The sequence below is a fragment of the Falco biarmicus genome, chromosome 5, assembly GCF_023638135.1.
Source record: "Falco biarmicus isolate bFalBia1 chromosome 5, bFalBia1.pri, whole genome shotgun sequence".
NCBI classification, from domain to species: Eukaryota; Metazoa; Chordata; class Aves; order Falconiformes; family Falconidae; genus Falco; species Falco biarmicus.
Genome location: NC_079292.1, coordinates 34,699,324 through 34,723,936, shown reverse-complemented (window position 1 = coordinate 34,723,936; position 24,613 = coordinate 34,699,324). Strand labels below are relative to the sequence as shown.

Below are 24,613 nucleotides of genomic sequence, written 5' to 3'. Positions count from 1 at the left end.
GCTAGAGCCAAGTAGCAAGCTGGCCAGTACGTCAGGTTTCTTAACACGACTACGGTGCTCTTCCGAAAAGCTTTCACAAGCTCAGCAGCAGAACGAGAGGTGCCCAGCTGACACCTATAGCTAGCAGGCCGATTGCGTGCGGTTCAGTTTATACAGCCCTTGTCCAATTGAAGCAGCCTTCTCCATTTCAGTCTTCACGTCCTCACCTTCCTGTATACTTACGCTGCAACTCTATAGTTTGCCAGCCTCTTCTACCTCTCTTAAAGGGTTTACACCTCTGCTACTATTGAGATCAGGTAAACCTGCTCGCTCATTTTAGGTAACATCCCTGTGACACTGAAAATTCTTGCATCTTTTTAATGCTTTACACAGAAACACAAAACACACAAGTTTTCAAATCTTTCACCTGAAACAGGGCCTGTAGAATATGAAAGGGAATCCACATCTGTTTTTAAAGAGTTGCTAACTCCCAATAAATATTGCTATATAAAATACAATTAACCAACGGGCCTAGAACAAGTAGGCTCATCCTTGAACTCAGCAAAAAGAGGACATCTTGCAGAAAAATACTACTTCTTAACCCAAAACTTAAAAAAAGTTAGGAAAAGACAAGTCTCAGTAATCTCAGAAAGGTTAAAACTACCTTCTCACCTAAGCAATTCTTTAGAACTTTTCTGCTTACTTCCCTTTATTGCTTCCCTCTGAACTTACTTTCCAACATGCCTTCGCATTGTAGTTGTGGAGAGCAAGTCTATAACAAAACTAGGTTAAAACAGAACTTTTGTGAAAAGTAAACAGCATGCCATCCCATAAATCAATCATTGTCTTGATGAGCACAAAAATTACTAAAACTGATTACCTTCATGTAGATCTTCACTGAATATACTAATCCATACATAATTCCCATGTATTTTTCTTCCTAATAAATGCAGCTCAATCTTTTTGTTCACATTGCTGTGTCTTTGCAATAACCAGGAAGTGAAAATACTGTAGCAATACTAGTTTGGTGCAGTACTATTAAAGACCTAGACTTCTGTTTCCAGAAAGGCTTAAAGGCCAAATAATCAGGTCACTATTCATGAAGCAGTCCTTCTGAGCATAGAACAAGTAGCAACATAGTTTGGTATTAAAAATTAACGTGCTTTCCTCCTAAAGTTATTTTTCTCTTAAGCAGCTAGTGTTTTGCTTGATTGGAGCTATCCTTTATTCCCAGTTATTCACCACTATTGCCCATCATCTGAATTTATTTAGCGATCAGGTGAGATTACTAATTTAGAAGACTAATAGCTTGATTTAATACTTTTGGTTAAATTTCATTCCTCCTGGTGATGAATTAATGCAGTTTTGCAAATGACAAAGAAACCCCCTTGTCAGTTTCATAAACAGAATGCTCTCTTTGCAGCTACCAGAATAGCAGAGCACAGAAAGGATTCAATGGTAACTGCAGCCCTGTGGAAGCAACTAAATCCTTCCTGGCAGTTCTACATCACACAGCAGTGTATTTTTTGTTTCTTGCTTTGTGAAAAGTGCTTCTGCTGCTCTGAAGACTATACAGCTTCCTCATTCTTCATTCCAGCTCCTGAATGAACAATTCCCATTACAATTAGCCACTTCAGCATACCATCACGCCAAGCAAAATTGGGTGAAAACACCACATATAAACCAGGAGTATTTTAATTAAAACAATATGGATTAAGGTCAACAGAGGACAGATTATTGTGGGGTTTTGGTCCCCCCTCCCCTTATCTCCCAAGTGTGTAAGAAGTCATTAATGCAGAGTACACACGATTAATCCTTGACAAAAATGTAAAGCTTAAGGTCTCCTTAGAACAAGACACACTGCCTTTTGTTATAAAGTCACTGTACAGCAAGGCAAGAAAGATAGCAAAGTAACAGTCCGAAGTGTAAGACAAGCCTAAGCTAGGGAATGTGTAAGAGCACGGAGTGCTGTAACCCTCGACAGCATTAAGCTTGTCTAATTTCTAACAGTACAATAGGTAAAATGGTACCCCACTAAAACACTGCAGGTCTCCAGGTGTTGCTGCAGAGAAATATCAACTGTTTATCAGGAAAGTTTTAAAGACAAGTTTTGAAAAAATATTTGGGCAAATGTGTAAGCCAGTATTTACCATACTTGAGGTTTTTAATTAAAAAAATTAAATACTGCACTTTTATCACCACCTTTTTCAGTGAGCTGTACCACATAAGAAGTTTGAAGAAATGAGGATACCACTCCATTACAACAAAGAAAAGTCAGCTTTTCTGATACTGGTTTTGTAGCCTGTAGGAAAAGTTGCCCATTTAAGTGGGTATTTGAAGTTTTATATTTAAGCATGAATTATAAAGTAACAGTTGTCTGCTAAAAGGGCTTAATGTGCAGAATCACCTTCCATTCCCCTAGACGAAACCCCGTATTTCCCACTTTCCTTTAACGACAGTTCTGTCACGTGTAACTTCAGCTAACGTAAGGGTTTTGAAACTTAATTCAAACTGTATGTCACAAGCCACCTTGCCTCATTCTCCAACATAAAGACCACTCCTTCCCTGTCTTTGTAGCATCTTCATAAATCTACACAAAAGGTACTACAACCATCTTTTTATATGATTTCGCACAGGTAGAAAAAGAAGGTGGAAAACCAACCTCATGTGAGCCACCCCATCACTGGTTCAGCAGGCTGGCAGTATCTCTCTGCAATATACACACAGGGACTTTGGGAAGCGGGCCCCATTTCATTAAAGGTGAAAAGGCCAAAATGTAAAATGTCCTATCCATCATGGAAGTGGTATTAATAACAGGAATAGCAGTTACATAACAAACATCGGTGTCCATGATGCAAGGGGAAGAAGAAACCCATTAAGATGCAGTCATTGTTACTCTGCATCCACAACAGGCAGCCCAACCACATTCACCTACCTTTTGGTCAAAATAACAAAACACAACAGATTTTAATTTTATTTTTTTAAAAAATAAAAATAAAAAGGTCAGCTTGTATTGAAAATATCTCTGTAAAAAACACCTGTAATACTGTAAGTTAGTACCAATACAAAACAGATCAATCTTAAATTTCTTTAAACTGTTAAACTTTATTATAAATTAAAATTTCTTTACAAAAAATTGCACATAATTGACCACTCTTAGGTTCTGATGCACTGGCATTTGCAATAGTTTCTTTAATCTTCAAGTTTAATAGTCTCTGCCGTGAGTCCAATGCAGAAAAGGGCAGTAAGCAACCCTCTTAGAGCCTTCAAGTGCAAGAAGCATACTTGTGGCCACGGCAGTTACACTTTCCTTAAGAGCGGCTGCTTTTGTTTTAAATCCTGTAATGAAAAAGTCTCAAAAAAGGTTTAAAAAAGGAAAACCCCAAAATGGACTACTTGCTTTTTACTGTAAACACAGCCCAGTAAATTAATCCCAAACACAGATCTCTCAGGCATCAGCGAGAGTGTCAAGTGAATCAGGAACAGCAAAATAAAGAAAACAGAAAATAAAAAGAAAACATAAAAAAATAATGTCTGTCATTTTGATTAACTATACTTACGTAGATGACGTTATGAGAATCTGGCAGGGCCCAGAAGCAAGGCCAGACAGGGAGTTCATTTTTCCAGAGGAGGGTCACGTTAATTGTTTCCAGGTTCAAGGAAAGCAGACTGGAGACTCGATATGCTCAGCAATACTCATCTGCCTTACACAGATCTTAGGCATGGATCAGCCTGAAGAATCATTCAACTGATTTTGGCATTTAATAGGACTTATGGCTGACCGTACCCAGCGTTCAGTGATTCTTGCTTTCTGTTCTGTAAGTGTTTAAATTTAAAAGCTCATCTAGGCTGACTCCAACCTCTTGGCACTTGGAAACTAGTTTTCTCAGGTTATCAGTTTTACCTCCTCCTGATGCTTCAAACAAGAGTTGCTGTAAGAGATGGGGAAGCAGACATAAGATTTAGCCAAAGCTTGGGCATCACCACATCTATGGATATGGGATATGCAGAAAATTTATATGAAACCTCAAACTAAATCATAAGGAGAAAACATTACATCTTTCCACAGTGTTGCACATAGAGGTAACTTCTGAAGGGCTCTCTGATATAAATGATGGACCTGTAAAATAAACACAAGTATTAAAAGTCAGCACAATTTCATGCACTCAAAATGAGTATTTTGAAGCACAGTAATGTCTTGCGATAGTTTTTAAAAATCTTTTTTTAAAAAAAGTTTAAGAGTCAAGCATTAAATCGCTACTAAAAGCAAAGGCAAGTTTATATCTGACCTTAATTCTGACCCTTGCATGCACACGATTAACTACACGAGGACATTCTATTTTTCTTCACAAGATTCTTGCCTCATTCATTGCACAGGATGGAACACACTCAGGGAATGAAGCAGCTTATTGAATATTTTCCTTTCACCACTCATTATGTAGTCTCAAGGTCTTGCTTATTGCTTACCATCCCAACCCTGCAATGAAAGTAACTGTTTCATAGGCTTTTCTCCTTCAGCATCTATCTATCTGTGCTTTAACAATCATTATGAATCTTTGCAACTTCATAAAAAGAAAAAAATTGTTTTACTACTTTATGGTTGGAAACAGGACAAAAATGTTGGATGCAAGACTCTAGTCTCCTTCAACTACTGGTATCTAAAGTACCAACTTTAATCAAAAAGTCATTAGGGGAGCTATTTGTTGGCATTTTAAATACTCATACCCATTTTTACATTATTTTAGCAAACCTTTACATGACCTCTGCAAGGAAAAATGATGGGTTCTCCGGGAACAGGAAATCCAGAATCTGAATCACAAGTAAGTTTTTAAACAATAGCCTATTTGTTTACTAGAAAATCCAGTTATCTGATGCAGTCACTGATTTGTGTAAACAGCTGTAAGTGCTCACTACATCCCAAACTAAATGGCCACAAAAAACCTCAACTGCACTGTGTGTGCCTACTTCAGTGATTTTATTCCACACTGTATAGTTAGTCAAGTGGCTGCAGAAGAAACTCACAAGATTTCTTCTGGGTGTAATCCAGCTACAATGTACTACAAATGCCTTCATTTTAATTGTTCACTTTAAGGACCCTGTTTCTGATTCATTTGAAATATGTTTTCTAACTTTCTAACCAAACAAAGCAGGGATCTTTTTAAGTCATCAGCCTCGCTATAGGCAGCGCCTTAAAACGTAGTCCATCTAATACAATGACTGAAGCAGGGATCTGCGACTAATTACAGATTACACCAAACCATCAACACAGAGACAGAATTAAGGTTGAATAGGCAACCATGCCTTTGATATCTCCTGACTTTGAACTATTTGATCTTACAAACCAAATAACTGTCTGCTTAGGGGATGTTCTTTTTAAACATTCTAGGAGACAGTAAAAAAAGGACAGAAAAGATTTCATACGTCAGTCTAACAATAGCCATGCTATTAACTATGGCTCATTTAAACCTTTAATACTGTTTCAAAAAAAAAAAAAAAAAAAAAAAAAAGACTACTGACAGAAGAGAAGGATGCTGAGAATCAGCCACTATGGGAATGACACAAAACAAGACACAGCAAAGTAGCAGCTCAGAAACACCACAAGCAGTGGTGAGTCACAAACCCAGGGCCTTGTAAGCCCCCCAATACACCATCTTTCCAAAGGCAGAAGGATATTTTGAAGGTGACAGCAACAATACCAGGAAGATCCATTCTGTTTGAACTGAAAAGTGACTCAGTTGCTGTGCCACAAACCTCTTGTATTTGTATATAGAGCGATAAAAATATTTCACTCCCCAAAGTACCAAGGAACAAGCCTGCTATTTTTGGGGGAGAAAAAGAACTGATGTCTTTGCTGAGGTTAAGAACTACTCAAACTCTCTACATACACTGGCTTGACAGACCCACCCTTCCAACTAGTTGTAAAAACAGTCATTAGCATCTTCCAGCACAACAATGCTTCCTTCACTCTACTGTATTTTGAAGTGCTAGCTATCTCCTCCAGGTAAGAAGAAAAATAAAGCGGAAGAATACAGCCCCCCCCCCAGTAAGGGAAAGATACACACAAACAGTGCACACAGTTACTCGCAATATAATCCATTCTACCTTGATTGTCAAAAGACATTTCTTACACTTGAGGCAAACGCTTCAGTGTTTATACATAGAGTATTACAACTGTCTAGAAACGCTGGGTTTAAGAGACAACCACTGCTTCAGATAAAGCCAAGGTATGAAAAGTTCTACAAAATCTTATAATTACTCATTTTAGTAAGCTGTATTGACTTACTTCTCTTTGTCCCATTAGAAAGCATTCGGCAGCAATGGCTCTGAGGAAAAGAAATATATAAAAATATTTATTCTTGAATTATTTTAAATGCCATTACTGGCAGAACACTGACTGTGGAATGGAATTACAAATTCCTTAAGAAACTTGACTAACTTCCAATGATGTTAATCTACAGTGAAAAGATAAAAATAGCCATTTTTTAAAGACAACCTTACATGAGCAAGACATTTCAGTGGTTCCCCATTATGAACAAACACTGAAGAAAAAGATCAGTTCAGCATCACTGGATAATGAAGATTACTGCTATTGTGATATATAAAGGGGGGGGTAGAGAGGGGAGACAGAAGTCAATAGTTGAATTAAAAAGGCAACTTGTAAATACATCATTCATATTTATCTGCATAATATCCATTCACGTAAGTTTCCCCAAGAGGGAATTTAATTTCTCATTTTAAAGAAGTGACAGTCCCTCTGTCTGTTCTAACAGTTACTGTTTAAATAATAAGCTAATGAAAGAGAGACTTCCAGTACAAGCCCAATTGGAAGGACGTTTCAGATTTACCTTTGTGATGTAAACCTTATAAACAAAAGCAATATCTATGAAAACAGATGTATGACTGTTGCATTACATTTTCCAGATGGCCAGGCATGTTGGGATATTATATGTAAACATCTTGGCTTGCAGTTTCAGAATTTGAACATTGCTCTCCTCCCAGTATCGCAGAAGCAGTCTGTAAAAGGCATTCATGAGAAAGGAACACTGCTCTAATCACTGGGAACAGAAAAGCAATCCAAAGATACAAACACATTACGCAAAGTGTATTATACCTAATCTGAGCCAAGAGTTCCAAGTAGGAAAAAAACCAAGCCACCATATACAGTATTAACTGAACACACACTCAGAACAAAACAAAAAAGATACTTTCAAAGAATAATGAAGAAGCGTGAAATTAGAGGAAATATCATCTTGACACAAGATCCATTTTCAGCATGCACAAGGTAACTGCATATTTGAAAGGAGGCTAACTAGTTTTATAGGCATGTGGCTAGAAGATACTGTTCAGTCAGTTCTGCTCACCCATTTCATGTAGTATCAACACTGTCTAAGGGAGCTGCAAGTTCCATCTAGACAGAATCGCAACTTGGTTTAAAATGCAGCCATTCAACTTCATGTACCAAAGGCAGGTGTGTCATACTCTCCCCATGCCCCCAACCACACACACTTATTTCAAGTCTTGCTTGGAATTCTTTGGGGTCACTGTTGATGATCAGCAGTAAGTGTTTGGGGACTTTTCAAAAGTATTCAATCAAATGTTCGTGAGTTCACTGCAGCTGAATACGGTAAAACATGGACTCTAATCCTGGAAGAGTACATTTGGACATACCATTCAAGTAAGAATCAATGCGAAGCTTACGTTAACTCTTTGTTTCCTGTACGATTTTTTTCAAAATAAAGAAAGGTTTCTCTCTGCTAAATAAATCTCAAGTTAAGACAAGGTAGCACTGGTGCATCCGTTTTCATTTGTTCTATGCTGGAACTATAGTTTTAATACATCATGGAGTAGCAACAAGATTTTAATATATATATGACATTTCTCTGCACACTTGAAATTCTGACCATCTGTACTCATCATGTAAAATGCTGTTAATTCCTGTGTAACTATAACCTTTCTGTAGATAGAACAGAACCCTGTCAAACAGAAGACAGACTGAGATGGTGTCAGAAGGCACAATGTGCCTCAAGCAACATGCAGCAATAGAGGAAGTTTTACTTTTATAGTAGAAAGCAAAGCATGCATGTCTTGCATAAAAAACCCAGTAGTTATGTTAAACAGCTGTTTGTCTTTATTACAAGTATTTTCACATACCTCAGGGCAAGTCCAGGATTAGCAGGCATGGTAGAACAAAACCGTTCCAAGGTTTTGGAATGTTGAGATTTTGGAATGCAGCTCAAATAAAAGAGAATTACCTGCAGAATTTGAATTACAAACATTAATCTACTTCATCACTGTCTGATTTTGCTAAGAATAATGGAATGACAAACCATAAACATTATGACTAAGTTACTACCTACAAACCTTATCCCTCAAGAGTACAGAAATCACTTTGTGTAATAAAAAGTTAGTGTCAAGTTGCTAACACCACATATTTTAGTCCTTCTAGCCTGCTTTTAGTGAGAGAAATGCACTGGATGTTAGCAAATTGGGACCCAGGATTTCTAAAAATTTTATTCTGTCTGTACAAGTGCTCAACTAGGTTTTACTTCTACTTTATTTCTTCTGTTTCTCAACCACTGTAATCTCTATGATCAAAACTGACAGCTTAAAAACTGTTCTCCATCTGCCAGCGTTATAGCTCTGCAGACCCATCTTGCTCGACCACCTCTTCCCTCCCTTACACATTTTCTCTTTCCATTAACAGCCGTTTCATTAACGGCTGTAGTCACAGTTATTAAAATATACCATAATAAAGTTTCTTTGCCTTACACACCCTTTATTCAAAAGGTCACTGCTAGATACTCTTCTGCTCAGAACACCATTCTTCTCATACTTTTTTCTTTTTCTAATAATTCCTGTCTCTCAGTGTTCATATACTACTAGTGCTGTATTTGAACAGGTAAGTTATACAGGTAGCTGCTAAAAGGTCATCAGTCTAATTAAAAACTGTCCACAGACACATTTTTTACCTTATTATGAAACTCGTAATTGGTCCAATAATCAGCAGTACTAAAAGGAATTGGGTATCGTGTGGGGACTGTAACCAGACATCTGTTCACTAGGTCAGTGAAAAGCTTGAATTCTTGAGCTTTGTTGTTGGATCCAACAACTTTGCTATTGATAAAAACAAGGTAACTGGAAGGGAAAAAAAAAAAAAGAAAAAAGATGGTTCTGGTAGCCTTCACTTAATAGTTTTGAAATTAATTTACCTTCCTCCCTTAAGAACTTACTCCAGCCAGATGTTCTGAACAGTCTCCTGCTGCATTACTGCCCCCAGAGCTGCTTCATAAGCATCCAGTGCTTCACCAACACTTGCGTGAAGAGACTGGCACAAACTGTTAATATTAAAAGTTGAAAATGGTTATGTCAAAAACAACGGATGTTCTTACATATTAAGAGTAAGAAACAATGAAGAACTTCCCCATTCTGAGATGCAAGAAAAAACAGTGTTTTCAGTTTAGCAGTATTATGGACTGATTTACCCATTTTAAGAAGTTGACTGATAAGTCTCAACTGCAGATAGTAAGGAGTAACACAGAAACCATTAATTTAAAATGCAGCTCAACTTAAATGGAAATTAAATATTATGAATTGTCCTCTAATCGTGTAGAGTACCCTTTTATTTATTAAGCCTTCTAATAGAGATGGCTCTGACTGCTACAGAACGGAGACAACTCCTGAGTGAGTTTGGAAAGCTCCGGAACAATAAATTTCAAAGCTGGATTAAAACCACTTGAGAAATGGTATCAGAAACTGTTGCAATAAAATAAGTGTTTTGGAACAAATACGACTGGAGATCTGGGGTAGAACTATGCTAATCATGGCAGGGAAAAAGCCCTGACAAGAACAGTTAAAAAAAACCTACAACCTTAATTTTGTTCCACATTTCCTCAAAGAAACATACAGTCAGACCAACATATAGGACCTCAAAGAGAGAGGCAGACACATTGTTTGACCAAGATTCAGCGAATAATCCCTATTTCAAAATGTAAAGTAACAGTGAAAAAAAAAAAAAGGTAAGACTTTCAGTAAGTCACAGAGAAAAACACACCTCACGAAGAGGAAGAATACATGAATATAAAATAAGATAGGCCTGATGTAGCTAACTTGCCACAGAACCCTCCATGACTATGGTCACATAATCAGACTGCCTGATTCTACTCCCACTTTGCCCAGGAACACAAGCTGTATCACCCATTTGCTACTCTTTCTAGAACAGTGTGTGCGTATGTGTATGCAAACATGTATGAAGAGACATACAGCAATCTTTTCAAGTAAAAAATCACTCCTTGAGCTTTGAGGCTTTGCTGATTTCGTTCTATTTTCACTTGGTAAAACTGAACTTGTCTTTTGCCCTCTGTAGCTGAAAAAATGAAAGACAGATACATAGGCCCAAATACACAGGCACTCATTGTACCAAAACTCAACCACAAAAGACACTCGATTATTAGCTCTGAAAGTAATTTAGGTACTTACTTCAAAAGCACTAATTTTCCTTCGAAGCACATACTAAAATACAAGAGCATCTGAGCGTAAGTAAGTTAAGGTCCCCAAGTGACTAAGCTTAAGTTAAGGTCCCCAAGTGACTAAGCTTAAGTTAAGGTCCCCAAGTGACTAAGCTTAAGTTAAGGTCCCCAAGTGACTAAGCTTAAGTTAAGGTCCCCAAGTGACTAAGCTTAAGTTAAGGTCCCCAAGTGACTAAGCTTAAGTTAAGGTCCCCAAGTGACTAAGCTTAAGTTAAGGTCCCCAAGTGACTAAGCTTAAGTTAAGGTCCCCAAGTGACTAAGCTTAAGTTAAGGTCCCCAAGTGACTAAGCTTAAGTTAAGGTCCCCAAGTGACTAAGCTTAAGTTAAGGTCCCCAAGTGACTAAGCTTAAGTTAAGGTCCCCAAGTGACTAAGCTTAAGTTAAGGTCCCCAAGTGACTAAGCTGTGACCTCAAGTGTCTTTCTAACAATGTTTCTACTGTGCAACTACCAAACCTAAAATTGAACTTGTGAAAAAATATTTTCTATAAAAAAAATAATTTAGATTGGTATTAATGGACAACATAAAAAGAATACATTAAGATAGCTTAATCTAAACCTTATATAAGAATTCTTGAAAACCACACATTTTACCTGTTTGTAAGTTGTCCACCAATTAAAAACTATAAGCAACAGTGTTGAAGGAGTTCTGAGGAATCCTCACTCAGTATCTGTAGTATTATCATCTTTGCCCTTTTACTGATCTGAAAAGCCAAATAGCTACTTGTGAAGATGGACAAACCCAGACCTCAGTGTCAAACTTAAGCAGCTTAAGTCAACATCTCAGCAACCACAGTTATACTAGTGGAAGTTACCAATGGCCAATACTTCGGTGCCTGCCAATCCTGGATACTGCTGCTATCAAAAGGAATGGTGGGAGAAACAGGGGGAAAAAAACCAACAAAAAACCTGCATATAACTGACAAAGATCTGTCACCTTTGCAGTCCCTTGCAAAGGAAAAGGTCACTTTGCTGTATTTGCTACAGTGGCTAGTTCCAACTTTTATAGTCTGTTAATAGTAGCTCCAAAAACAGCTGAAAGAGTAGGTCAGCAAAGGTGGGGAGACGAGGGCTAAACTAAGTTAAACATAGCGGGGGAAACTGTTGTAAAATAAAAGGGGAACAACTGAAAGCTAGGAGAAAAAAAGAACACTACTAGCAGTAGCAACCTAAAACAAAAGTAAAACAACAAAGAAAATTTCATAAGATGAACACACCTATTACTGTTTCCATAGGGCAGAAATTCTGAAAGATTTCTCAAGTGGAAAATTTAAGTTTGTGTGCAATTCACAGTTCCATAAAATTGTCTCTGTCGTGCAGCAGGCAGGTAGGTTCTCTAAGGAATGGCAGATCATTTACTGAGAGAACCCAAAGCGATATACCCTTAAGCAAGTAACAAATGTTCTGCTTTTGAAAATGCAATTTACTGAGACCCAATAGCTGTTTCTCAGAAATACTTCATAAAGTCTCACCAGTAGATCTGCCACAGAAATGGGATTTGCTGGTTTACAACATCATCTGTAAGATGTTCTTTATAGAGAGGTGATGTAAATTCAATTGGCATTGGAAAATTCAAGAGATATCTACAAGAGAAAGAAGTAGTAGTAAACGGGAATATCCCTCTACATGGAAGAGTCCTGTGCAGAAGTAACATTTAGTTCTGAAGTCCAGGTCATGGGACATGAAAAAAACATGTACTTTTCCTAGATTTTCATTTAACTCCATCCAGATACAATTTATATAAAAAGCATTATACTGAAATATAAAAATAGTTGAATACAGAAAGCATGTAGTTCCTCATTATGTACAAAGTTAAATGTTGCTTTATATCTCAGACTTCCCCAACCCCACATAAAATAAATCAAGTACAATCACCTATATACAATCAGCTAAGCTGCACTCTCAGTACTAAGTTTAATGTAAACGAGTGTTAAGCACAAATAAAATCTAACACCTAACTTGGAAATAAAAACATTTCAAACATCTGCATAAGCTTTATCAAAGTAGGTGTTCCTTTGAAGGCCTTCAGAGGCATCTGTTTTGACTATAGGGAAGCTGCATATTTCAAAACTTCAGTAAGTCTCTCAATTAGGTGCTAAAATTCAAGCAGAAAATCAGCTGGCTAATTACAAACCTGTGCCTTTTCAGCAGTAATAATAATCTGCTGATTAACAGCATGCTCAAACCCTGGATTGAGCTCTTTTTAGGGATGCAATTTTAGGCTCACAGCTTTGGAAGACAAAACAAAACAACACAACACAACTTTGGCACACACAATTGATTTTCATTGCCCAAATCCAGACTTCAAACCTGCTGGCTGTTTCATCTTCAGATCCTTCTGGTTTTACAATTCAGTGTATATACACAAACAACAAGTACAAATATTATAAACTACCAAATCATAATTCACTGAAGTTTTAGAAAAACATGCCAAGCTAAAACCAGATGAGTTTAAAAGTTTTTGACTGTCTTTTTTTCCAAAAAAAATGCCAGTATTATCAAAATTTAAATAGAAAAAAATATTCTAGGTGTACCTTAAGAGATCCATGGGACCATGCTGTTGGCATGTATTCTCAAAGAAAGCTCCCACAAAATCTTGCAACAGTGGAAGAATACTGCTTGACCTTTCCTGTTTTGGGGTTTTATTTTTTAAAAATAAAATAAAAATTAAACATTAACCTGAAAATGACAAGAACAATTTAAGCACAATAAGTAACAAGTGGTGTGTCTATCTCTGCAGTGCTCCATTGCCTTCATTCTTGAAAGAATGAAGATTAACTGGGTCAGTCAGCAGGTAGCAGAAAAAAAGCTGTAAACATATTAAGCGTTTACTGTTAAAGTCTATTATTCTTGCTTAAGGATATTAACACTGGATTAAAACAATCTGACCTATATATTTATGATTTTATCTAATTCCAGTTATCTTTAGTCATGTCACTAATCTTGCCAATTGTACTTTTCCCATCTATTTAAAGAGTAGTAGATATTACAAAAAATATCAAAAAGATTAATCGATTTGATAAGTGTTTGAAACAACACACAAACTCCAAACTTCATAAAGCCAATAGACCAACAAAGTGAGTTTTGGAGTGGAGTATTACCTGTGAAACAAGGAATTTACAGAACTGATAAAAAATTTCTGCATTCTGAGGATTCTTCTCAAAAGCTCCAATCCACACTTTGTAGGCATTGTCACTCTGCTCCATCTGCAAATACAAGGTGGCCAAACTCTCCAAGAGCTGACAGTTGTTAGGGCAGAGCTCCAATAAAGATCTACAAAGTTCTGTAGCAGACTCCCACCTTAAAGAAAAGTAAAGGTAAGTTTTCAAGACAGCAGAGTTGAGTAGTCAAATTAAAAATGTCTTGAAACAACTTACCTTTCAAGAAGTTTCAGCAAAGCTATCATGTTTCTGTAGAGAGGAAAGCAGATAGCTATTCTTTTGTCAGCCTCAAGGCTTTCATCAGTACATGTTTTGACTGCATCTTTAAAACAAAAGTATAAAATCAATACCTTTATACCTGAAGCAATGTCAAAGTTATTTATAAGACTTAACATAATAAAAAAGTCTCATTTAAAATAATGAAAATACTTAAGTGTGGAAAGGTATTTAAGAGTGCTGCTTTTGCAAATTATTAAAAAAAGGAAGCTGATAATCTTTGGAAAAGCTTTCTTAACACTTATCACCAAAGTGCAAAGACCAAAGTCTTCCACAAGTTTCATCCTTTGTTCATTTAAAAAACAGAAAACATCCTGCCAACAAAATGTTAAAGCCATATTACAAATAGCAGCGTATCACTATATTTAAAACTATATTCCAGGATTTCCAGCATAGCTGCTGAAAGTTATTAAGGCAAAAGCTAGTATAGGATATTGTATTTCTTCTCAGCATAATAAAAAGCTACCCAACAATGAACACCCCATTATCATGGCTAGAGACCTTCACTCCCACAGCTGGGCTACTCAGTCTATCCTTGAGTATTTCCACACTGCATTACCACTTGCAGCATAGATACAGCCTCAGTGGCAATTCAATATTACTGCTGGCTAACACACCAAGTACTGACGTTTATACATTGCTATTATGAAGTCCACCTCTGGCAGCACCACAAGTCAAGAATTCAGTTTCTTCTAGTATCTTCATTTTACATGTTTAAAAAAATTAATCAGTTTACTTAAAACTTTGAATGAATACAAACACATAGATTTTCCTGCCTCTTCTAAGGCAACACTAATCTTCCAGGAAAGAAACTTTCCAGTAGATATACCCCATGGAGGGAGGGAGGATAAGGGAGAGAATGACAACAGAAGCTTGGCTTGCCATAAAGCTAGTTTTCTTGGGTTTATGGAAGCAATGTCGTACTGTCACAAGCCACTGGTCTTTATCTTAATAGAATATCATAGTTCAAAGAAAAGGCTATGGTTTTGAACCATAGATGAAAAACTCAGTGTATGTATTAATTACCCAAGAACACAGACTTTCTGAACTGCTCTGTTGAAATAAACATGAAATATTCACTGGATGAATCCCGATGGCTTAACACAGTCATCGGCAATACTGCGCTGCCTTGAAATTCTAAAAGCAAGTAACATATTAAGTCGTTTACCCCCTTCATCTTACCTTCAAACATAGCTAACAGCGTATCAGGATCGGTCTTCACATCTTGAACTGTCTGCCATGGTATTAAAAACGGCTCTTTGTTCACAATCCTTGAAGGACTGACGTTAGCTGGATCATAGAACTTGACTGGGAGAATGCCGAATTCAGTTAGATGTATGTAAGCCAGCCAAGCCAAGCACCGGTCACTTGCAGTAAGGCGTTCCGATATTATCTTTTCATTTGCTGATTTTAAAGCATTCTGTAAAGATCAAAAAATGTATGTTGTATTTCAACCATAAAATCTTTAAGATCTAGCAATGAAAAAAGGAAACAGGAAAAGTAAGTTTTAATATTCTCAAATCTTTTCCATAGAAGTAACAGGAACTAATTCTTTACATCACTTTTATATCTTCCTTATGTAAATGTGTGACTGTTTTCAAATCATATTTGTAATTCCTAATAAAAGGTTTAGAAAAACTGTATAGAAGATTTTTATTTGGAAAAGTGAACAGAGATAAGACTTTGAAGACATGCATCCCCCAACATGTGCTCCATTTTTCTGCTTAATTCTTGGGCAATTACTTCCAGTTGCACAGAAATAATAAGTTAGCTCTAGCGACAACTCATTAACAAACTGGATTCAACTTGCTATACCCTACTGGGGCTTGTGGGTTTGGGGGTTTTTTTTGTTTGTTTGTTGGGGTTTGGGTTTTTTTATTAAGTTCTAGTTTTACAGCTACTAAGTTAGAGCTATCCAGGTCTACTGAAAGCACCACCATCTGTATACATATTGTTTAAAAAAATGTTGGAATCATTACTGAAAACAAGGATACTGCTTCAAAATTTTCCTACCAGTCATATACAAAACTACAATAGCCCAGTAAATTGGCAGATGCCAAATAAAATCATTAGAGCATACAATTAAACAAAGCCTAATTACAACTGCTCCTAAAACAGAACAGAATCTCACAGCCAGTGACGTGCCAACATTTTTCTGGATAAATGCAGTACATTCAAAGAATGTAATTTGCAAGTACTTTCATTCCTTTGAAAGTTAGGCAAAATTCAGCAGGACGCTTGTCCTGTAATGGGCAAAACCTGAATTTTCAAAAATGCCACTTACTCACCCGTCAAAATATTTGCTTCTGAAAACTTGAAAGCAAGTCTTCTGAGCGACATGTTGCTACTTACTCTGAATTAGCATTTAGTTAGAAATTAACTTCTCTTAAATATGGTTAAATAATCTCTCCCCAAGACATTCTTTTCAACTATGCATTTCAGAATGTATACAGTAATATGTTTGCTTTTATAATGATGCTTTGGGGAAAGTAAGGGAAACCAGTGTATGTTATTCTCCCATATACACTGGATTTCCACATCAATTTGACACAATTGTGTTTTTTCTCCCTGTCTTTTTGTTCATTCGGTCAAACATTCAGAGTTACATGTACTGCTGTGTTTAGAATAGATTCTGGAGAAAATCAACACAGCATTACATTTTTCTATTTAAACTGGAGCTAGAAAAAAAGCATTACAGCCTTGAACTACACAACTGAGAAAAGTGTTTTAGGGTGTCGCAAGCAACAGGCGCCACCTGCTGGTAAGAATGAACCAACCTTAATTCAAACCACAGCAGCACTCGGCACTCCATTTCTCTCACCTTCATTCACCATTTCTATCGTTCACAGAACAGTAAGTGTCCTAAATTCTTTCTCCAGTTGTAATAAAAGCCCGAGATAACTCCAAGATTTTGGAGTTCATGGGATCAATACAGTCTGATGGGATAAACAGAGCCTGATTTAACAGTCTTCCAGATTTTGGAGGGCAACACTCCTAGATAAATAACATACTATGTCCTTCCCCAAGAGCTACCGGTTGATAATTTCTGTAGCAATAAACATACGAGTACCAAAGGCAATACATTCCTCACAGGCCCTTCCCTGCAGAAATGCATTACACAGCTTGCCAGAAATAAAGTAGTACAGCAATTCTCTTGGAATTATTTTGACACGTAGTTGGTCTAGGCTATTAGTTACACAAGCAAAGCAAAACAAGGTAACAAGCCCCCCAGAGTATATCCAAATTTTACAATGGCATCGTATTTCAAAACAGAAGGCTCCAGGAGAATTCCTTCAGCAAATAAGGGAAGGAACAGTTATTCTGAAGTTGACACTATCGGAGCAACAGGTATTAGAAAAGTGAAGGTATGAAGAAAATTCCTGGGGTGGTAACCTAGAAGTTACCTGCAGCAGAACAAGAGCATTCTGATGTCTTCCAGTAAACAGGCTTAAGTGAACCCTGTACAGGAGAGTCTCCAGCAGCTGAAAAGACAGGAGATTTGGGTTTTCTTCTCCCTCTGTCACTTTCATTAGGAACTGTAGCATCCTCCCACATATGTAGTCTTTTCCATCAAAGGAATTCTCCAAATTCAAAAACTAGAGAGAAATAATTCATATTAATAATAAGAATACTAGTTATCCAAAGATTGTGATTCTAAGCTTGACATCTTTCACCACTTTAGGAACTGTATTTCCCCCTCTCACACCAATTTTTCAAATTAAACCTCAAAATCCACTGCTTAAATATTAAAGATCAAATAGTTGAAGTTAAAATTTGCAAGTTTAAGTAACAAAAAATAAGAAATGTAGCACCTTGTTTTTCAATAACTTATAATGCCTAAGGAAAAGCAATGGTTTCTACAAATACCCTGCAAACAGAACTTCAAATGGCTTCATCTTCTGATCAACTTAGGATTTTTCAGAAAGCTATAGCGCTTTTAATTTCACGCTTTCCCTATCATATGTACTGGTTTTTCAACAGTAAAAACCGCACATTTCACGTGACACTTTTTTTAACTTACAGTCCACCAGATTTGGTAAGAGGGAGCATATTCCACTGCTGTTTCACACATTTCCTGTATCTCCTCCTTGGTTCCTCTTTTTGAGAAGAGTCTGAGGTAATGACACCAAATTTCAGGATTTTCTTTGTTGTTCTCAAGGGCTCGAGCCAAAACATTTAAAGTGGAATCTAAACACTCAGACGATGAGCTGTAAAAATTAAAAAAGTAGTCACATCAACTGTCTTAGCATTATCACACAATATCAAATATGAAAATGGATGCTTATAACTAGAATGGAAGTGACATACAGTCAAATCAGGTTTTTTCACATATGCTGACCTTTACTATGAAAGTTTTAAACTTTTAGAAAGTTTTCATCCTTCAAAGGTCATTATTAGGTGCAATCATCACAGTGCATGGAAAAACAAGTTTTCTAGGAAAAGAGTGTCAATTCAAGTAAGATTCCATTTTAATTGAAAAAGGGTAAGATTCATCTGTAAGCAAAAGTCTCAAGCTACCATCATACAAGCACTTAAATCAGACTAAAAAGTTTAAACAGAAATTTCAAAAGCTTAGTAAAGTTAGAATATTTTTGTTATGTATTAGATTTACTTTCTGCAGCCACTACATATAAGCTTTTATTTCAGGATTCTGTGCATGTCATGCATTTTTTATCTGCCTCTAAGCCATTGAAAAAAAGGCTATTTTACTTTTTGAGATAACTATCATAATACCAGCAAAGTAACACAAGATCAGCTGAAATAACCGACTATATTGCAAACCACAGAGCTGAGCTTTAATTCACAAACAAACTTTGATAAAATCATAGAAAGCTTCTGAGGTCATGTTTATTTTGGGAACATCTTTAGAAATTGTGTACATATTTATGAGAGGAAAAAAACCACACATCCCAAAAAACTAACACAGTTAACCATGTAGAAGGCTGATGCCTTCCCAACCCCTTCTATCACTACTGCCACCTACTAAACCACTCAGTTACTTCAGAGTACTGGGGAAGGGGAGGGTAGAGGAGGTGGCTGTTTTAAGATGCGTTGCCTTCCATTAGATTTTCCCCCTTCTTCTCTTGGTCTTTTTCTAAGTATGCTTATATTTAGAAAATGTGCTCTTCTCACCCTGCCCCTTGCTAGTAGCATTTTCTTTTGAGTACCGATCTTTCTAGTTCTACACCTTCTAGTGTTCAGGCAGCTACTGACAGAGCTAAATTTATCTTTTGCAATATTTTCCATTATCCACATTTACACAAGGCTTTTAAAAGAAACCTGCTCCTCCCCATTCTCTTTTCTCACTGCTGCAGCTACTTAAGCCAGTACCATCATGGCAGGATTCCTACTGAAATTACCTGACTGCCAATAAAAACATGGTACCCTGCAGAATAATTTAAAGGAACAGAAACTGGAAAACCTGAGAAATCCAAGAGTTAAAAAACTACAAAACAAGAAACAGAGTGCTCAACTAGACCATTTCTACAGAGATAAAACCGCATCACAAAGCCGTTCTTATAAGAAAGCTTTCTGACTAAAGTAATTTCAAACATAATTCTAACCGTTCACTCTGTATAGGAGAAACTGATTTAAGTTTATTGGTCCAGTGTATCAATGGAAGTACAACATTCCACTGTAATCTTGGTAATGCATTAAGCCATGCACTTCTCAAACACAGCTTCTCCCACACTGCTTTCCTTGAACATTCATTCTGAATCAGAACCTACCTAAAGATAAACTGTCATTGTAATTTATTACTTGCGTACTAGACCGCATACAGTAGGAAGTCTAATCTATTTTTTAACCTGCTTTCAAGTAATAAATTATTTGTGGCATTGTTGAAGAAACAACATCAGAAACTCGATCACAGCAGCACGGGTAAAGCACAAAATCAAATAGAAAACGTAGCAGACTTACCCTTCATTTTGATTCAAGTATTTGTATGCAAGTTTAATCCAAAGTTGGACATCACAGGGGTTTTCTTGGACACTTGCCTCCAAGTTTGAAATGTCATCAGTCTCACTTGTAAAATACCGGATATCATCTGGAGTCACCACGGCATCAAGAGCGGGAGCTCTTTTTTTATGTTCTGTGGGATGAGCTGCAAACAAAAAAAAGAAGAAAGAATTTAAGTGTTTCTGTTCAAAAACGCAAGTGACCTGCAAGATCAGAACTCACAAAAAGGGTGCATTATATATTTCAAGTACAGTCACTGACCAGAGCAAAATACAGTTATTTCAATATCCTCTAAAAGTTAGAGCCATAAAGTCTGTAGAAAACTGGTTACATTTCAAATACAAAGGCAAGAAATAAACAGCAGTAAAAGGCTGCTTTGATCAACAGATACCAATTAAGGTAGTACATTAGGCAGCATTAGGAAACAGACATATCTGACAAAGGAAAATTTATCTCAATTCTGAGTCTCTGAAAGTCCTTTTTACTGGCTTCACCAACATACCCTAAAGCTCCCAGCTGCATGAGTCACAAGTGAAACACTGTCAGGTTACTGATACTCTAGCAAGCTTCCAAGTCTCAAATGCCATTTAAGAGCAGCTTTTTTTAACTCCTGACCTCAACACTAAATACTAACTCTGTACAAATTTGAGATAACCGAACACATAAAGCTAGAAGACCTGCAAGGGAAAATTTTTTTTAAAAAAAATCCCAGTGATCTATGGGCAAAGCTTAAACATTCTAGGAAAATAGCTCCTTTTGTTCCTTTCAGAAAGGGGTAAGTAGAAATTTCACCTTAGCTTCCAGTCACACATTATACTAGCACGGGTTTTTATACTAGCACTTTTTTTTCCACACCCCTTTTAACATAACAACTTCAAATCAAAGTTTATCCAAAATCTTATAGAGTTTTCACGCAGGAAATATGAAGCCAAGAGAGCTATTAAAAGAACTGGTTTTTCTAAGAAAAACTTTAAAAATTAGGTGTTGGAAAGAGGTTGGTAGGTATTTCCCTGCAGTACTTTTTTCATCCAGATTACCATATTTAATAGGTCCAATCAACTGTTCCTCTTCACTGCTGCTACTATCTAACAGAGGTTTTCTCCAGTACTTTGGTCTCCATTTCCTTTTATCTTTCCATGTTGTAAATGGAGGTGCTGTAAACAAAGTAGTAATAACTCTTTTACTTTTCTGTATTCAAGATTAAAACATCTTTTCTAATGAAAGTTTTAGATAAAAACATGCTGTGAATGCAACACAAGTGTATAAGTGTCAATGCTACTTATTTAAAATCTATTGTGCTCAAGCGCATAAGTCACTTTTCCAGACTGGACTCCAAAACTATTACTGCCTTAAAACAAACTCTGCTGCCTTAAGTTTACCATAAGCAGAATTTATAATACTGAGATAAATAAACCAAGCAAAAAAAAAAAACCACCACACTCTTGGTTTACAAAAATCATCAAGATACTTAATATAACTGAAAAAGTTTATATTGTATTTAATCTACCATTTTACTTACTGTGACTTTTACTCTCATTGACATTGCTGGCCAGAAGAACAGCCATCTGATCCACTGACATACGGTCTCTGTTTATACCAAAAAGCTTTTCAACATATTTTTCTGAAACAAGAATATTTATACCTTAGGTAAACACCTATATGAAAACGGATAGGGAACTTAACACCAATTTAGCACAACCTATGCTGAATTCATGAAACATGACTGCTTCAGGAAGTATGGTAATTTAACATACTAGAACAAAGAAATTAAAAACTAAAAAAAATTATGTTTGGTAACTTGCCTACATGGATAGTGTGTATATATATGTATATGTAACAATAGTGTTGTTATAAAATTCCAGCTCCACTGAAACAGACGAGCCCAGTAGTTATAAAAAGAAATGAGGAAGGGGAGAAGGTAAGATTCAATGCTCATTGCTCCCTAATCCCCTGAATCCAGTAAAAGCTTTGAGTGAAAATATTCCATAGGTAAATCATTTTTTTCCTTTCTGTAGACACCAAGGTAACTACCAACTGCAAAGGACTTAATTGGACAACTGCAGAAACCTGTTTTTTCATGTAGCTGTATCTTTTACATTGCTTTACATAAAAGTCCTTGCAACCCAGAGCTTTATTAAAAGCCATTCCCTTCAGAAATTAATCTCTGCATACAAAAGTGAACAGAAGACTCAAAAACCTGTGGCAGTGCCGATTTCCTCATCAGTGCTTTTTTCGGAACAGCCAATCAGTTCTAAATTGTAAGACAGAATATCCTGAAACAGCTGCTTACGGTTAAGAGTGCAATCTTTCATGTGCTGCCTAAAACAAACAAAGAAGCAATTAATGTATTTATCACAGCAACAATTTAATAAGGCTTATAACTAGAAAGCTGGTTTCAGTACACACTCGGATGAAGCATGAAGAAAATTAGACCCACAAAAAACACAATAGCCCACTTAGAAATTTCTGCTAAATATGTCTGGGTCTTCTCTAAACTTACGCCTGCATCAGTATCTTAAATCCTAGTCTTCATTACTGCACTATGGCCTTACTCTTTAAAATAAACCTTTACACACTCATTTCACATACAACACAAAAACACAGTATTTGGAACTTTCCAGTTCCAACAAGGTAGTTAAGGTATCACCTTGCATTTAAAAAGATTCAAACTGTGGTTTGATGGTAACAGCTAAAAGCTGATCCAATAAGCTGTCTGCCACCGAAAAAAAGCAAAAAAAAAAAAAAAAGCGCGAGCTGAAGTCCACTCCTATTACATTTTTCAGTAGTTAGGTTTCCGAACTGAGTTTATTCCTGACCAATTCCCATGCATTTGCTCTTGTACCAGCTTTTTAAATATACTGTTCAACATAACAAGCTATTTTTAATGTAACTCCACACCAGGTTTCAAAGTAACAACATTTAGCCAGCGAACACTCACGTTCCACTACTACAGTAGTGGAGGGTTGGGTTTTTGGTGGGGAGGATTTGGGTTTTTTTGGTTTTTGTTTTTGTTTTTTTACATAATCACATAGTATTTGGTATACACTTTATCTCAGTTAGCAGTATGATACATCTTCAGTGTGCTTAACAGTATCAATCACTACCTGAGGTATCACGGTCTGACGTTTCACTGACACTATAAAGCAAGAGGAGTCCCATCTGAATTACAAGGCAACCAAAAGGTGAAATATTCTCTAAGAGTCCAAAGTGCTTTTCTAAACTTACATCTAAAGAGTCTCCTTTCTTCAAGGCTTAAAAGTTTTTCCTGCCAACCAAATATCTGCAATAAGGCATTAAAAATAACTTTTCTAGAATTTGTGCAAAGGATCATAAACTCAGACCTTTTGAAGAAATTAAAAACATGTGTAGTTTCAGCTTTGAATCAGACACCTAGAAGAGATGTTTAGTTCAAATGAACAAATTTTAAAAAACTCACCACTGACAGTCATCATCATTACATGTGCCTGTTAAATCAAAACGGCAGAAACACTGTTTTGGCTCAATCATATTGCTATACGTTACTGAACTGAGGTACAGTTTTTCCTTGGTTCGAAAATATGGACTAAACCTAAAATGAAACAGTGAATTATTAAGACACAGTGTACATGGTAAGACATCAGTTTTACTAAACAAAACTTCCTACAAATAATTGCTACCTCTATATTAAATCTCATTATTTCCAACACCCCACTACTAACCAAAACCATCACTGATCTGCGAGTTAAGAGGAAGGTGAAAACAGTGAGAGAGGGAGGGAATAAAACAGTAGTCCTCAATCTATACAGATTCTGTTCTAGCGTTCTCTTCTGCCTTAAGTGCAGATCTTCATTCATATAAAAACAGAAAGCATAGTAACAATTCAGTAGGGAAAGCAAACTACTAAAACTGAATTTCAGTTTAGTTCTAGGAAATCTGCACTCATGCCCTAGTTCAGCATAGGATTAATATCAAATAAAAGTTATGAAGAGAACCATTAAAGATTAACCTGAAAACAAGAGTGAAAAAATTCACATCACGTTTTAGAACGCATAAACAAAAACCAATCCGAGCAGAGCAGGCTAATGCTTGTTTTAAATCTTTAGCTGAAGTTCGACTATAACAATTTTGGAATGGCTAGCTCCTTAAGGAATAGAAGTCATAACCTACAAGTAGTTAAAATGAATACTCCTGTAAAACTAGCATCCTCAATCTTTTGCTACTTAACAGTATAGAAATAAAAAACTCAAAGCACATGGTCGGATTCAACTGCTCCAGTTTAAATTCCAGACTTCAGTTTTCTAAAATTTAATGGGTAGGAGCAAACATGTGATGGTAACTCTTGAAGCTAAGAGCTAGATGGCTCTCTAGTCAGCAGAGAGATGTGTCAAACTGATTAGACTTGCAGCTGCCTCCTTTAAGATGTGGTTATGCCTCTTTCCACTGAGCAGGAATCCAAAAAAATAGATGACTGGCTCAATCTCAACTCAAGACAATGTAACTCCTAACCAAGTTTAAAGACTGCATAATTAAAATACACTTATTAATTTTTTCCTGGATTTTAGACTGCTTAATACTGGACATAAAAATCCTGTTTTCAAATGCTTAACTATCGTTTTTTAAATTACTATATCGAACAACAATCCAGTTGCAGGGAACAGTCTGCAATACTATGTAAAAGCGGCAAACTGCATAAAAGCAAGGGACTCGTGCATAACAGGAAAAGTAACTACAATTGTC

The 24,613-nt window shown here is 36.5% G+C and overlaps 1 protein-coding gene across 6 annotated transcripts in view; it reads right to left on the bottom strand.

Moving 5' to 3' along the window:
• Nucleotides 1-3,064: 3,064 nt before the first annotated feature.
• The window catches only part of ZFC3H1 (zinc finger C3H1-type containing), a 43,360-nt gene continuing 21,811 nt past the window's right edge, over nucleotides 3,065-24,613 (bottom strand). For 2 of the 6 annotated variants that reach the window (XM_056338960.1, XM_056338961.1), the window contains exons 17-35: nucleotides 23,334-23,465; nucleotides 22,095-22,216; nucleotides 21,417-21,518; nucleotides 20,935-21,051; nucleotides 19,859-20,042; nucleotides 17,961-18,147; nucleotides 17,344-17,535; nucleotides 15,122-15,359; nucleotides 13,880-13,985; nucleotides 13,604-13,802; nucleotides 13,037-13,131; nucleotides 11,975-12,085; nucleotides 9,210-9,314; nucleotides 8,949-9,114; nucleotides 8,131-8,231; nucleotides 6,892-6,993; nucleotides 6,263-6,302; nucleotides 4,037-4,099; nucleotides 3,065-3,911 (exon numbers count right to left, since the gene is read on the bottom strand). In XM_056338960.1, the coding sequence (XP_056194935.1) occupies nucleotides 3,774-3,911; nucleotides 4,037-4,099; nucleotides 6,263-6,302; nucleotides 6,892-6,993; nucleotides 8,131-8,231; nucleotides 8,949-9,114; nucleotides 9,210-9,314; nucleotides 11,975-12,085; nucleotides 13,037-13,131; nucleotides 13,604-13,802; nucleotides 13,880-13,985; nucleotides 15,122-15,359; nucleotides 17,344-17,535; nucleotides 17,961-18,147; nucleotides 19,859-20,042; nucleotides 20,935-21,051; nucleotides 21,417-21,518; nucleotides 22,095-22,216; nucleotides 23,334-23,465 (2,500 nt within the window). In that variant the 3' untranslated portion in view covers nucleotides 3,065-3,773. Of the gene's footprint in view, nucleotides 3,912-4,036; nucleotides 4,100-6,262; nucleotides 6,303-6,588; nucleotides 7,624-8,130; nucleotides 8,232-8,948; nucleotides 9,115-9,209; nucleotides 9,315-11,974; nucleotides 12,086-13,036; nucleotides 13,132-13,154; nucleotides 13,182-13,603; nucleotides 13,803-13,879; nucleotides 13,986-15,121; nucleotides 15,360-17,343; nucleotides 17,536-17,960; nucleotides 18,148-19,858; nucleotides 20,043-20,934; nucleotides 21,052-21,416; nucleotides 21,519-22,094; nucleotides 22,217-23,333; nucleotides 23,466-24,613 lie in introns of those variants that run through there. The other 4 variants (XR_008821910.1, XR_008821911.1, XM_056338963.1 and 1 more) reach the window with 4 other exon arrangements.